Source organism: Eucalyptus grandis, chromosome 11, assembly GCF_016545825.1.
Source record: "Eucalyptus grandis isolate ANBG69807.140 chromosome 11, ASM1654582v1, whole genome shotgun sequence".
In the NCBI taxonomy this organism is placed as follows: domain Eukaryota; kingdom Viridiplantae; phylum Streptophyta; class Magnoliopsida; order Myrtales; family Myrtaceae; genus Eucalyptus; species Eucalyptus grandis.
In genome coordinates this window covers 8,902,272-8,917,188 of record NC_052622.1, presented here as the reverse complement: position 1 = coordinate 8,917,188, position 14,917 = coordinate 8,902,272, and the positions used below count along the sequence as shown (strand labels likewise).

The 14,917-nt window shown below is 39.6% G+C and overlaps 1 protein-coding gene across 1 annotated transcript; it reads left to right on the top strand.

Annotated features, from left to right (window-relative positions):
- Positions 1-9,821: 9,821 nt before the first annotated feature.
- On the top strand, positions 9,822-14,869 carry LOC104424688. Its single transcript, XM_039305044.1, has 10 exons — positions 9,822-10,022; positions 10,784-10,849; positions 11,090-11,152; positions 11,702-11,784; positions 11,959-12,130; positions 12,366-12,422; positions 12,536-12,604; positions 13,242-13,336; positions 14,184-14,272; positions 14,486-14,869. Exons 1-9 carry the CDS (start codon positions 9,822-9,824, stop codon positions 14,239-14,241), a joined length of 864 nt encoding a protein of 287 aa, XP_039160978.1. The 3' UTR covers positions 14,242-14,272; positions 14,486-14,869.
- Positions 14,870-14,917: the final 48 nt, after the last annotated feature.

Sequence of the window (14,917 nt, the reverse complement as noted above, 5' to 3'; positions counted from 1 at the left end):
ACCGCATCTCTATCCCACCCAAAAGAAAAGAAAGATAAAACTTTGAAGAAATCACCGTTGAAAAATTGATAATTCAAAAATACTAGGCCTTCGGTATGTGTAACAATCATCATTGATGATAAGTCTTGCTGAGATGTGCCAAGGTAATATTGACTATTGATTTTACATGACAAGCCCATGTAAACATCATAAGCAAAATCACAACAAAAGACGACTTATGCCAAAATTACTTCATTGGAATGGCCTAAGTTGACAAGAGGAGCAGAGTATTTAAGAACATTTTCTTACTCTCTTTTTCGGTGTTTTGAACGAAAAAGGAGGTTAAATGCTCCCTCCTAACTCAACAATTCAGCATTATCATCTTCTGTTCATATTAACCTCCATGTCAAAACATCCGAAAAGAAAATAACATTCTCCTCAAATCCTTGACAACTTGATAGTGTTGAGTAGGTCACTCCCAATTGGAGAGGCCAATGCAATTATGTATATCTGCAGTAGAATATGTATAGTAGTGAGTGTGTAAAAGAAAAAGAAAAAAGGGAGAAAAAGAAAAACAATATATCAAAAGAGATGGGGGAGATAAATCAACGTGATTTTTCACATCTAGAAAATCAAGGGAAATTGGAAAAGAAATCAAAGTGATATTCTCATATATACAAAATCACGAGAGATTATGAGATAAATCTACGTGATTTTGTATTGTATAATTCCTATTTGGGATTGTATTTGCTCCTATGAATAGGAGTCCTCCTCAGCGGAGAAGAGGTTACATAAAAGCAAGAATATCAGAGTAGCGTAGCGGAAGAAACAGTTTTCTTCTTCCAAGAAAGAGAGTTATCTTTGAGTGAGTTATCCAGTTTATAAGAGGTTCAGATCCACAAATTGAAGACAGAGATCCACCTTTTGGTGAAGTTGTATCCCATTATTTATCATAGTGGAAGTTTGAAGTGGACTACGGTCCCGTGGTTTTTCCCTTTGCCTTGGAGGGTTTTCCACGTTAAAATTCCGGTGTTATTTATTACTCATCCTTACTGCTTTCAGTTAGTATTTTATCCTATTTAATTTTCACAGAAATAGTATCGGGAAAAATTTTATGGGCGTTCTCCACAAATATATTTTTCCCAACAAGTGGTATCAGAGTGAGGTTGCTCTATTTATTATTTTTCTGTGCAGAATTAAATGGAGGAAAATTTTGGCAACATGATAAAATTGACTGCATTCAATTATGCAATCTGGAAACCAAAGATGGAGAATCTGCTATACATTAAAGATCTTTGGAGGCCAATTGTGATACCGACGGAGGTATAAGTACTAACGTCCGAGGAGTCAGATCCTGTAATGGAAGCCAAATTGGCATAATCTTCTGGTGGCAAACCAATGACAATGTCTGATAGCAAATGGATGGTGCTCAATCGGAAGTGTGCCGCTCAAATCTGACAATGGATTGATAAGAGTATTTTTCAAAATTTTGATAATGAACATGATGCTGGTGTTCTTTGGCAAAAATTAGAGAAGATGTACGCAAGAACAACGGCGCGAGAATAAAGCAAATCACATGCGGCGGCTCGTGAATCTGAAATACAAAGACGGGAGCAGTGTCTCGGAACACTTGAGCGAGTTCCAAGGTATAGTAGACCAACTTAATTCTATGAAGATGACATTAGATGATGAATTGCAGGCATTACTGCTGCTTAGCTCTTTGCCAAATAGTTGGGACACACTTGTTGTGTCAGTCAGCAACTCGGCTCCTGATGGCAAGCTTACCATGGACGTGGTAAAAGATAGAATGTTGAATGAAGAATCTTGGCGAAAAGAGAGTGGAGTCAACCCTGCATCCGAGACTCTTGTCATTAATCGACAAGAAAATCAAGAACAGAGAGGGAGAAGCAAAAGCCAAAACTTCCGGAATCAGCAACGAGGAAGGTCCCAATCCAACTTCAGACGAGACAAGAAGTGCCATCATTGTGGTAAACTGGGACACTTCATCCGAGAATGCAAAAAGCTAAAGGCGGAAAAATCAAAAAGTCATAACATCAACAAAGCTAATGAGAACTAGACGAATGACACTGCAAATATTGCGGATGAGGTGATCATTATTCAAAGTGATGATTCCATTAATCTTGCATCCCAAGATTCGACATGGGTAGTTGATTCTGGCGCATCCTACCACGTCACGCCTCGTCAAGATCTTTTTACTTCTTACACCATTGGTGATTTTGGACTCGTAAAGATGGGAAACGAAGGTACGTCCAAAATTATTGGTATGGGTAATATTTATTTGGAGACTAATGTTGGATGTAGGCTACTACTCAAAGATGTGAGACATGTTCCGGACATACGCCATAATCTTATATCTGCCGGCAAGCTTGATGACGAAGGCTACATCAATTTCTTTAGTGATGGAAAATGGAAGCTCAGCAAAGGTAATTTGGTGATAGCCAAAGGAGAAAAGTCTAACTCTCTCTATATCACACAATTCAAGCCGTGTAGAGGAGAGGTGAATGTAACCGAAAAGGAGTCACCACCGAGTTTTGGCATAAGCGACTCGGACACATGAGTGAGAAAGGACTTAAGATTCTCACTAGGAAGCAACTTCTACCCGGAATAAAAGGTACTGCATTATGAGAAAACAACATAGAGTAGCATTTCACAATTCCCCACCATCTAGAAAAGTTGAAATTTTAGATCTGATACATACTGATGTATGCACAATGCAAACTAGGACACTTGGAGGTGCGCTTTATTTTGTAACATTTATTGATGCCCACTCTAGAAAGGTGTGGGCATTTGCTTTGAAAACTAAAGATCAAGTGTAGGAAATGTTCAAGCAATTTCATATGAAGGTTGAAAGAGAAACAGGCAAGCGATTGAAGTGTGTACGCTCTGACAACGGTGGTGAATACCGAGGACCTTTTGAAGATTATTGCAAAAACCTTGGGATCAAACTAGAAAGATCCGTACCAAAAACACCTCAACACAACGGTGTCGCAGAGCGGATAAATAGAACCATATGTGAAAGAATCAGATGTATGCTCTCCAACGCAAGGCTGCCAAACCACTTTTGGGGTGAGGCAATGAGAATTGCGGTTGATTTAATCAACCTATCACCTTCAACTCCACTTAACGGTGATGTACCTCAAAGTGTCTGGACCGGTAAGGATATTTCTTATGGCCACTTGAAGGTGTTCGGCTGTAGAGCATTTGTTCACATTCCAAGGGATGAGAGATCAAAGCTTGATGGAAAATCAAAGCAATGTATTTTTTTTTTTTTTGGGTACGCACATGAAGAATTCGGCTACAAACTTTGGGATCCCATTAACCAGAAAATAGTCAGAAGCAGGGACGTGGTATTTCTTGAAGATCAGACAATCGAGGACTTTGAGAAGCACGAGAAATCTCCATCAACAGACGAATACGAGTTGATCTTTGTCGCTCCTCCTATCAACAAGCAAGTTAAATCTAGGATTGAAGGTATGACTACTTCAACCGAACTTGAACCTGAACCAATTGTTGAACAGGTCCCATATGAACCTCATTGAGGAGATCAACTCGTGAACGACAAAGTCGTAGATATTCTCCCAATGAGTACATGATGCTCACGACGGGGAGAATGAGAATTACCAAGAAGCTTTATTCCACGAGCACAAAGAGGAGTGGTTAAAAATCAGGAGGAGATGAAATCCAAAGAAAATCATACTTATGATTTAGTCAACTTGAGGAAGAAAAGCTCTCAAAAACAAGTGGGTGTTCAAACTAAAGATGAAGAAGGTAACTCAGCCACGATACAAAGCAAGGTTGGTTGTGAAGGGATTCACCAAGAAAGATATCGACTTCGATGAGATATTTTCTCTGTAGTTAAAATGTCCTTCATCCGGTTATCCTTGGCTTGGCAAAAGCTTGAACTTGGAGTCGAGCAACTTGACGTGAAGACCGCATTTTTACATGGAGATCTAAATGAGGAGATCTACATGGATCAGCCATAAGGTTTCAAAATCAAAGGCAAAGAAAATCTTGTGTGTAAATTGAGGAAGAGTCTTTATGGGCTCAAAGGCACCAAGACAGTGGTACATAAAATTCGATTCCTTCATGGAAGAAAATGGGTTCAACAAAACCACCGCTGATTGCATCAAGAAACATGGTAATTTCCTCATTCTTTTGCTTTACGTTGATGACATGCTGATTGTTGGTCAGGATAAAAGCAAGATCAACAACTTAAAGAAGGAATTGAGCAAGTGCTTTGTGATGAAGGATTTGGGACTTGCAAAACAAATTCTTGGGATGGAAATCTTGCGAGACAGACAGAATCGTAAACTCTGGCTATCTCAAGAACGGTATGTTAATAAAGTTCTTGAAAGATTTAATATGAATAAATTCAAAGCAGTTTGTTCTCCACTTGCAAATCATTTTAAACTCAGCTTAGATCAATGCCCAAAAAGTGAGACAGAAAAGAAGGAAATGGAAAAAGTCCCTTATGCATCGGCGGTTGGCAGTCTAATGTACGCGATGGTATGTACGAGGCCTGATATCGCGTATGCAGTTGGTGTGGTAAGTATATTTCTATCTAATCCTGGTAAGGAACATTGGGCAGCAGTCAAATGGATATTCAGGTATCTTCGTGGTACATCTAATAATTGCATATGTTTGGGTGATGGTAAAACTGTGTTAGAAGGTTTTTCGGATTCAGACATGGCAGGAGACGTGGACTCAAGAAAGTCTACATCGGGATATCTAATGACTTTTGCAGGGGGAGTAGTTTCATGGCAATCTCGACTACAAAAATGTGTTGCCCTATCTACTGCTGAAGCGGAGTATATTGTGATAACGGAAGCATGTAAAGAACTCTTGTGGATGAAGAAGTTTCTATAAGAAGTGGGCCACAACCAAGAGGAGTATATCTTGTATTCAGATAGTCAAAGCGCAATACACCTCAGCAAAAATGCAACTTTCCACTCTAGATCCAAACACATTGATGTCAGATATCATTGGATATGTGTTGGAAGAAAAAGCCCTACAGCTAAAGAAGATACACACTGACAACAATGGCTCGAGATATGATGATAAAATCTCTATTGCAAGCCTGTCGAACTTTTGCAGGTTTGACGCCTTCTCCAACTTGCTCGTGAGGGGGAGATTTGTTGAGTAGGTCACTCCCAATTGGAGAGGCCAATGCAATTATGTATATCTGCAGTAGAATATGTATAGTAGTGAGCGTGCAAAAAAAAAAAAAAAAAGGGAGAAAAAGAAAAAAAAAATATCAAAAGAGATGGGGAAATAAATCAATGTGATTTTCCACATCTAGAAAATCAAGGGAAATTGGAAAAGAAATCAAAGTGATATTCACATATATACAAAATCATGAGAGATTAGGAGATAAATCTACGTGATTTTGTATCGTATAATTCCTATTTGGGATTGTATTTGCTCCTATGAATAGGAGTCCTTCAGCGGAGAAGAGGTTACACAAAAGCAAGACTATGTAGCGGAAGAAACAATTTTCTTCTTCCAAAGAGAGAGTTATCAAATGAGAGGCAGAGAGATCCACCCAAGTTGTATCCCATTATTTATCATAGTGGAAGTTTGAAGTGGACACGGTCCCGTGATTTTTCCCTTCGCCTTGGAGGGTTTTTCCGTTAAAATTCGGTGTTATTTATTACTCATCTTTACTGCTTTCAGTTAATTTTATCCTTTTTAATTTTCATAGAAATAGTATCGGGAAAATTTTATTCTCCACAAATATATTTTTCCCAACAGATAGTAATCATCAAAACATATTTTCTAATCGTAACAATTTGATTGTAAGTAGTTATTAAAGCTATGAAACACATAAGAAAAGGAGCAGCATAGAAATATGTATTTTTGTACGTATGTAACGTTATGGTCTTTCAGAAGAAGACGACGAATAAAAAGGGGATGAGAGGAAGACGATCTCCACTAAAAACAGAAAAAGAAAAGACAATTACATCAGTATGGAAAGCGAAACCACACCCTCATGGCCCTCAATAGAATCAATGGAGACGATCATGTTAATATGAAAAGCAAAAACTTTCGAAAAATTGACAGCCAATGGCACGCCTTCACCTCGCCTGAACCCGGTTCGTGAATCGCCTGGCTTGGCCTGGCCACTCGTCCAACTCCACGCGGCTCACTCTCTTCACCCATGTTAAGAATCCAAACCCCAATGTGGAGAGCCCGAGAGAGAGCTCTGTTGGAGTCGATGACGGGAGCGAGGACGAGGGCGAGAGATTCGGTTGCAGGAGGACGCTAGCCGGAACGAGACATGGGTGTCGGGTGAGTGTTTGGGAAAACTTTTCCTCTAAATTTTTTGGAGAATTTGTGACGATGCAATTGTATTTCCAAAGGCTTTTTAAGGTTTTATTTGATTTGGCTTTTAGGGAAAAACTTTGGAAATGTGTGAAAATAAACGGAGTTTTTGAAATTGATAAATTATTATTTAAAAATTCACTTGAAAAATTTTTGATTTAAATAGTGTTTAGAAAAATCATAATGTAACTAACTTTTATTCATTTTCTTTTTTTTTTTTAAATCTTAAAACTAGTGAAGGGTTAGCAGTTGGCAACCTTGCAAACAAGACTGGTGGGTGCTAAACTACCTCGCTCCTAGCTAGATTTGGCTTTCTGAGCCGGCCTCATGCAACTATTAAGAAGGTTCACTAGTGAAGATGAATGGTTCCTTCTATGAGGCCAAAATAGAAAAATTAAAAAAATTGATGAGGATGGTTTTGGGTGAAAAAAATTATTGAAGGGGTAGAGAAGTGATTCCAAAGAAAGTTTGAACTCGCTCGCCTCAATTGAGGAAGGTTCACTAGTGAAGATGAACAGTTCCTCCTATGAGGCCAAAATAGGAAAAAGAAATTGATGAGGATGGTTTTGGGTGAAAAGAATTAATTCAAGGGGCTTTGGCCCAAAGCCTTGTAGAGTAGTGGTTTAGAAGAAGAGGAAGAAGAAAAAAGAAAAGTAAAAATAAAAATTATATTCTGAAAAAATAAAAATAAAAATAAATTAAAAATTTAATTTTTAAAAAATAAAAAATAAATTAAAATTCGATTTTTAAAATAATTATTTTAAAATTATAAAAATTATTCATTAAATGGGTCGATTTGGGTCGGACCATTTATGACCCGACCCAAACCCGACCCGATCCACCCGTTTAATGGGTCTCTTTGTTGCGGCTGTCTATGAAACACGTTCCAATTCCAGAGACAGTGGACGGTGCGTACTCCGTCGCTTTCTCCGAGCTCCATCCGTTGGGGTTCTCGTCGCTCGATCGGGCAGAAGGATCGCCGGAATTTCTTCGCCTCCGCGTTCCTGGGTTCGCGAGAGTGTAGCATACGTACCAGTAGAGATATCGTCTTTGCGAGGATGGGCATCGTGTCGAAGGAATCGATCGAGGTGATGTGGTGTTTGAATAACTCGGAACCGATGGATTGTCGTTTTTCTTGCGGGAACTTATCTTCTTGCGGATTGTGGCAGACTGTAGGAATGTGAGCATAATAAATGAGTAGCTGCTATAAGTACGAGGAATGCCGATTTTCGTAATTTCCCTTTTCCCTCAGAGATACTCTAAAAGTGGGAGAATCGGCGCCTGTCGCTTTGTTGTCTTGTTAGCAAGAGATCTGTGCTTTACGATATGGCTAGAATTTTATGGACTAGAGATCTCTCTGCACGAATCGAGGATTTGATCGGGGCGCACTAAATTACATAGAGATTCAAGAATTTTAAAAAGAAGAAAGATGTTTGCAAATACAGAAAAGAATCTTCTTGCAACTGGTCGAAGGGATGGGTCCATGCAGAAGGCTTTTCAGCTTTCACACGATTTAGGGTGACTTTTGAGACAACATTAATTTGGACCAAACCCAAATAGTGTTTGGTGAACATTTATTTTACAAATTTTGATATCCAATTTGAAAAGTAATTTTTCGAATAAAATTTGAGAGAGAGAATGAATTGAGGTTGTGCGACCTTGAGCCTGGTCGGAGGCCATGTGACACCAACGCCATGGTCGCACGAATCCCACGTGGAGGTTGAGCTGTAAGCTTGCTGGCTCAAGAATCTTTATTTCTCTCATAGTCTTAAGGAAAAAAAAGTATTTCATTTGCTTCTCTCTTTTCTTCATCATGTCTCTGTGCCTTGCAAGAATAACTCGTAGGTTGAGAATAGCCATACTCAGCCATCCCAACCCACCACCTTTCCTCCCCAAGCTCATCTCCATTCCCCATGCTCGCTCTCTCCCCTCCTCCCTCTCTTCTTCCACCGCCGCAAGCTCACATTTCATCCTCTTTTCGCACGTTATTCATCCAGTGACAAGGGTAATGGGGTACCCAAGTTCCGGAACAAGAAAGCCCATATTTCGGGTCGAGTTGGTGGTACATGAGAGCCCTAAGTGCACCACCCTCTTTATGTTAGGAAAGAGACCCCCAATGGCCGGCCGCCGAGTAATGCGGCGGCGAGCGGAGGATGAAAGAGAAAGGAAAATAAAAAAAGAAACAAAAAGATTTGATTTTTTTAAGGAATTAATTTGATAAGAAAAATGTTTCATTTACGAAGGAATCCGAAAAACGGAAAGTTTCTGTTTTTGGTTTTTTCAAGGGAACTGGAAAATCTTTTCAAAATATTGAACAATCTGTTCTCACGTTTTGCACTCTTTTTAATAATATTTTTATTTCTTTATTTTTTTTTAAATCAATAATAAAATTCATATCATTTATAAAAGCTCAAATATTGTAAACACTAATGTTGACGACATTAAATATGATGATGCCGAGGTTTTTATTTTTTATTTTTTGCTTTGTTGAAAATGAAAAGAAAAGCAAAACGAGAAAGTGCCTAGGCTGTTTGGGTTCTTATCTAAAACTCATTGCGCTCTATTATAGTAACATTCATATCATTTATAATTCCTTGGATATTGCTAGCACTAATGTTGGAAATATAAAACGTGGTAATGCATAGTGTTTTTTTTTTCTTTTCCTTTATTGAAAATGAAAAGAACCTGTACCATTTGGGTTCCGATGTGAATCCATCATCACTACGCTCCATCACAACACACGAACTAATTAGTTCAATTAATTCCAAATTAAATTCTAATTTTTGTATTTTAATTGATTACATAAATTTCAAGATCATCAACCCCAACAGTAATTTCATATCTTGTATATAAAATGGAAAGAAAAACAAAAATAGAAAGTGTATGTGCCGTTTGAGTTTCGATCTGAAGTCACGTCGCATGAACTAATTAGTTCTATCAATCCAATATTAGAGTTCCGATTCTTGTATATTTTCAGTTGATTAGATAAGTGCGAGTTTTATGAAACACATTAGAAAAACAGTACCTTTCTAGGGCCTAAAATTCATATTATTTATAATTGCTCCGGTGATTATGCAAGGAGTTTTCCTTTCTCTTTATTGAAAATGAAAAGAAAAGGAAAATGAAAAAGTGACTATGCCATTTGGGTTTCGGTCATAGCCGGAATTTTTGTATTTTCAATTGGACCCCAAAAGAACACCTTCCGCTCCGTAATCTAACGGAAGAAGGAAAGCTTGCGCTCCACGTCAAATCGTATCACCAATTGAATCCGTTAGGATTCTGTTTGTGTCCGCTGATATCGGAGCTCTCCTCCCTCCTTCCTCTCTCTCCATAAGAATCTGCTCTCATCCTCTTCACGAGTCGTCGTCGAGCTGGTCCTCGCTTCGCTAATTCATCATGGCAATGTTGCGGAAACCTTTCCATGGATGGAGGATCAAGCAAGGAATCCAGAAACTGACCGTGATTCGCGCGCCTTCACCTCGCCTTTATCCGGTTCCTGAATGGGCCGGCTCGGCCAGTCGCCCCACCCCCACCCCCCACCCCACGCACCTCGCTCTCTCCTCTCCCCCTCTCTTCTTCTCCTTCGCGATCCGGCCCCCTCCACCGTCGCGTACTACTCTCGTGCACCCGAGCCCAACGCTGATTCCGCAGAGGACCAGCTCGACGAGCCGAACCCCAACGCGCAGAGCCAGGTCGATGAGGTGAGTGTTGTGAAGGTTGTGAGCTCTAAATTTTGGATTTGGAATGAATTCTGGGGATTGTTTGGGAGAGGAAGATGAAGGGAACTGAGACTCGGAAAATCGTGTTCTTGCGTTTGTGAGCTCTAAGTTATGCCCATGTGCGAAGGTGTGTCTTATATGAATGTTTATCGCAGTCCTCGGGCTTGTTTCTTTGCCAGACCTGGATGGAAGGCTTTGTTGGCTTAGTGTTCCCTCCCCCAAGCAAGAAGTTTGGTGAAAGTCACAGAGCATTGACGAATTAGTGGATGATGATCGTTTTTAATAGGTTGGGTGATACTAGTTTTGTTTGGACTCTAGAACTGCCTTCACAATTCTAGCTTAATGCTGTAATTCTAATTCGCATCTCGTCTTCAATATCGGCTATTATACTCGAGGAGAAGAGTATTCTGACATATATTTTGTGGCAGATTCTTGTAATGGAAGTGAATGTCTTCAGTGTACATTAAATGCTCTTTTGATTAGTATCATTTAATACAAATCTAAAGGATCAATTTGATTACATCTCCATCCGTGGGTGGTTTTTAATGGTCCATCCAACGGGTATCCTTTACGTCGCATGTTTTTCTGCAATCCGTTTCCAGTTTTGATCGCTATAACTTATGAGGTGTCTGGTTTAGACCAAATCTTATGTCGGCATTAATCTGTTTGCTACATCCTTTTGCATCTCTTTTAACTTTTAACTGCACTCAACATATAAGGATCTCACTTGAGTTGTTTATTAGGATGGTAATATGCCTGAGGACTCTCCCCAACAAGAGTATTTTCATGGTATCCCAATCCCGATAGAGGTATTGCCTTCTTTTTGTTCTGTCCTTGTTCCAGCAAGGACGCATTTTAGTTTATCGGCTTCAATGAAAATCAATGTGAGGTGCTTATTATGTAATAATTAGGGGTGTAGTTCATTCTCCATGCATTTAGTGCCAAGGAAATGCAGAACAATATCCTTTTAGACCAAATACATCCTTTTGCATCTCTTTTAACTGGATTCAACATATATCCTTATGGATCTCACTTGAGTTGTTTATTAGGTTGCTAATAAGATGCCTAAGGACTCTGCCCAACAACGGTATGTTGGTGTTTACCCAATAGAGGTATTGCCTTCTTTTCCCTTCCTTTCTCTAAGGCATTCACTCGTTGTTCTAAGTGATGGCTGTAGCGAGGATGCTTTTTAGTTTATCGGCTTCAACGAAAATCAATGTGAGGTGCTTATTATGTAATAATTAGGGGTGTAATTCATTCTCCATGCATTTATTGCCAAGGAAATGCAGAATGATATCCTTTTGAGCAGCAGAGACCACTTCATCAACTCACTTACGTTGTTGCATTTTTAGGAGTTGACCGACTTTTATGGAGTTGCCCTTAGTCACGATCTTGAATTGCAGTTTTTGGATGGTCTAGATATACAAAGCATTATTTATCTGCTTTACTTTAGTTTGTGCTCTTTAAATTCCATTGCTTCTCTCTTCTCTAGGATTTTCCCCATGTATTGGAGAGAGTGTTCATGCAGGGCAGCATATTTGATTACAGATTTATCGCGTTAGATCTCATTGAAAATATTGGGAGTGCTTCTTGCATGTGGTATAGTGGACCATCAGAGAGAGAAGTCATTCTGCGAAATTTCTGGTTTTCTGCATTAGCAGACGAATTTGTACGAGGAGGCATTGGACCATTTTTACCAAGAAATGAGCAAGGAAGTGGAGACAATTCTTCGCAAGCCAGACCCGTGAGTATTCTCTCTATTTTTCAAGGTTGCGTGGAATTGATCTGTCCTCTCTGGAGGATGACACCAGAGTCAAGACCGTGTTGCTTTCAATTTTTCATTATGCAGTTTTGATTACTTTAACATCCGGTTGTAGGAGTTCTACCCAAAAAAAAAATTAAAAAAATCCCGTTGTAGGAGGCTACCCAAGCTGCATGAGCTCCCCACGAGTGTGGTGGTCACATGTGTGTCCGAGGACTGCACGCACGTGTACGTGTACTTGCTCGAGAGGAAATGCAGGTCTCGAGTGAGTGCTGCAAAGGCTCAAGGGTACGAGAGGAAACATAGGTCTCGAGTGAGGGCTGCAAAGGTTCGAGTTCTAAAATTTGGATTTGGAACGAATTCTGACGATTGTTTGGGAGAAGAAAAATGAAGGGAAAAGGAAATGAGACTTGGAAAATTGAATTACTTGCAATTGGGCTTGATGATCTGTTTGGTTGCCCACGAAATGTGGCAGCGAAAGAGAATCGGATTCATCAACCATAGTTTGTCAGATTATGTTTAATGTTTGTGCTGTAAATGAAATAAGATGGCTTTGGTTGCAGGAATCATGTAGAGAACTAGAAGTATGGTTTGCTTTGACTTCCGCGGTGGGACGAAAGGTGTTTATCTGTTCATGCTAATTTAATATGGATCATGTTGTGGGGGTTTCGCTTGCACTGTGCATTGTTCTATGCTTCAGAGGTCCTTGATTGTGGTTCCTGTTTGAGTGCAGACGATATCTTTTCGTTCGCCTTCTGATAAGTTTCCGTTTGAAGCGGCTGAGCTAGCGCATAAATGGAAGGTGTGTCTTATATGAATGTTGGGCTTGTTTCTTTACAAAAATTTATCTCACAAACCTTCATGGGAGGCTTCATTGGCTCTGGGTTCTCCCCCAAGCAAAAAGTTTGGTGATCACAAGCATTGAGTGGCCGATGACAGTTTTCAATAGGTCGTTTGGTACTTGTTTTGTTTCGACTCTAGAACCGCCTTCACAATATCCTACCTCTTTATCCCATAGATTTTCTAGCTTAACACTGTAATTCTAATTCACATCTTGTGGGTTTTTCTTCTGAAGAAGCACCGGAATATCGAGTATTATACTCAGGGAGAAGAGAATTTTGACATATATTTTGTGGCAAATTTTTTTCATGGGAGAGGATGTCTTCAGTGTACATCACATGCTCTTTTGATCAGTATCATTTGATACAAATCTAAAGGATCAATTTGATTTCATCTCCATCTGTGAGTGGTTTCTAATGGTCAATCCAACTGGTTACATGCCAAGGCATGTTGTTCTGCAATCTGTTTCCAACTTTGATCGCTATAACCCATGAGGTGTCCTGTTTAAGACCAAATTTTATGTCAGCTACGTCCTTTTGTATCTCCTTTAACTGGACTCAACATATATCCTTTTGGATCTCACTTCTGTTATTTATTAGGTTGTTAATAAGTTTGAGTTCCCTGGCGGAGTTTTATTTGATGTAATGCATGAAGAAGCGACGAAGTACGCTCGCTGGCTGATTGCCCAGAACAAGTATTGCCTTCTTTTCCCTTCCTCCTTTAAGGTGTTCTGTTGCTGTTTTAAGTGAAAGCTGTAGAGACCGTCTATGATACATTCTGGTTTATCGGCATTAATGATTGATACTCATAAATCAATGTGAGAGATGCTTATTGTGTAATAGTTAGGGGTAATTCATTCTCCATGCATTCATTTCCAAGGAAATGTAGAACAATGCCCTTTTGAGCAGCACAGCATGAGCGCTTCATTCTGGAGGCCAACTATGTCGATTTCCCACACTAGAGGAAGGCCAAGAATCCGAACACATATCTTTCTTGATCTCGCTTTAGTTAATACTTTTTTTTTTTTTTTGGGGTACTGGCTGATTGCCCGCTGCAAGTGTTGCCTTCTTTTCCCTTCCTTCCCTAAGGTGTTCTATCTTCTAAGTGATGGCTGTAGAGAGCATCTAAGAAATCAACGTGAGAGGTGCTTATTATGTAATAGTTAAGGGTGTAATTCATTCTCCATGCATATTTCTGTGGAAATGCAGCACAGTATCCTTTTGAGCAGCGGAGACAACTTCATTCTGAAGACGAACGATGTTGATTTCCTATGCTAGAGGAGCTAGAGGATGGCTGAGAATCCAAAAGTCAATTCAACTCACTTATGTTGTTGATCGACTTATATGGACATTGTGAATCTTCATAGATGATTACCATATTTGACTTCGATCCAGATTACCCTTAAGTCGCGATCTTGAATTGCGGTTTCTTAGATGCTCCGTATATACAAAGCATTATTTATGGGTTTACTTTAGTTGGTGCTTTTTAAATTCCATTGCTTCCCTCTTCTCTAGCATGACTTTGCTCTTCGACTGCCACAGGTTAGCCTGCAAGGACATGGGCAAGGACGTGAGCAATGCAACTCTGGGAAAAGTCTAAGTTAATTGTTGCATCAGTTTTGCATGCAAAGGTAAGAATTATTGCATTAGATCTCATTGAAAAATATTACGAGTGCTTCTTGCATGTGGTATGGTGGACCATCAGAGAGGTCATTCCATGTGGCACGTGGCACCTGTCCGTTAGTTTGAATAATTGATGGTTTATAAATCCTTAATCGTGTCATGATCTTTTCTTTTTCTGCATGTGATGTTTATGTTATAACTTGTTTTGTTGCTTTTGTTAGGGAGCAGATCGTCTGGAAGTTCCTTTGAAAAAACTGGCGTTTCTACTGTTAGAATGTTAGAATGCTGTCGTCTTTGTCTCTTTGGGTGTCGCGGTTGCTAGGGTGGCCATCCCATCCGGTCTCTACTTTGGATGGAAGAAATAAAATGTGAAACAATTCTGTTGGATAACCTTTGTGACGACGTAATTTACATGGATGCAGCACCATGGAAATTTGCACCATGGAAATTGCTCAAGATCAATCTTATTTAGTGACACTTTTATTCATGGCGTGGCATGTAATTTTGGTAACAAGCTTATGGTATTCTAGGTAGATTGTCACGTGTCACATCCGAGCAGGTGTATATATTCTTATAATTCGGTTGGCAATACTTGTTTTTTGATCTGGACGTGGGAGGTGGTGTTCCTGGAGTGGATGCTTGTGCTGCTGCGG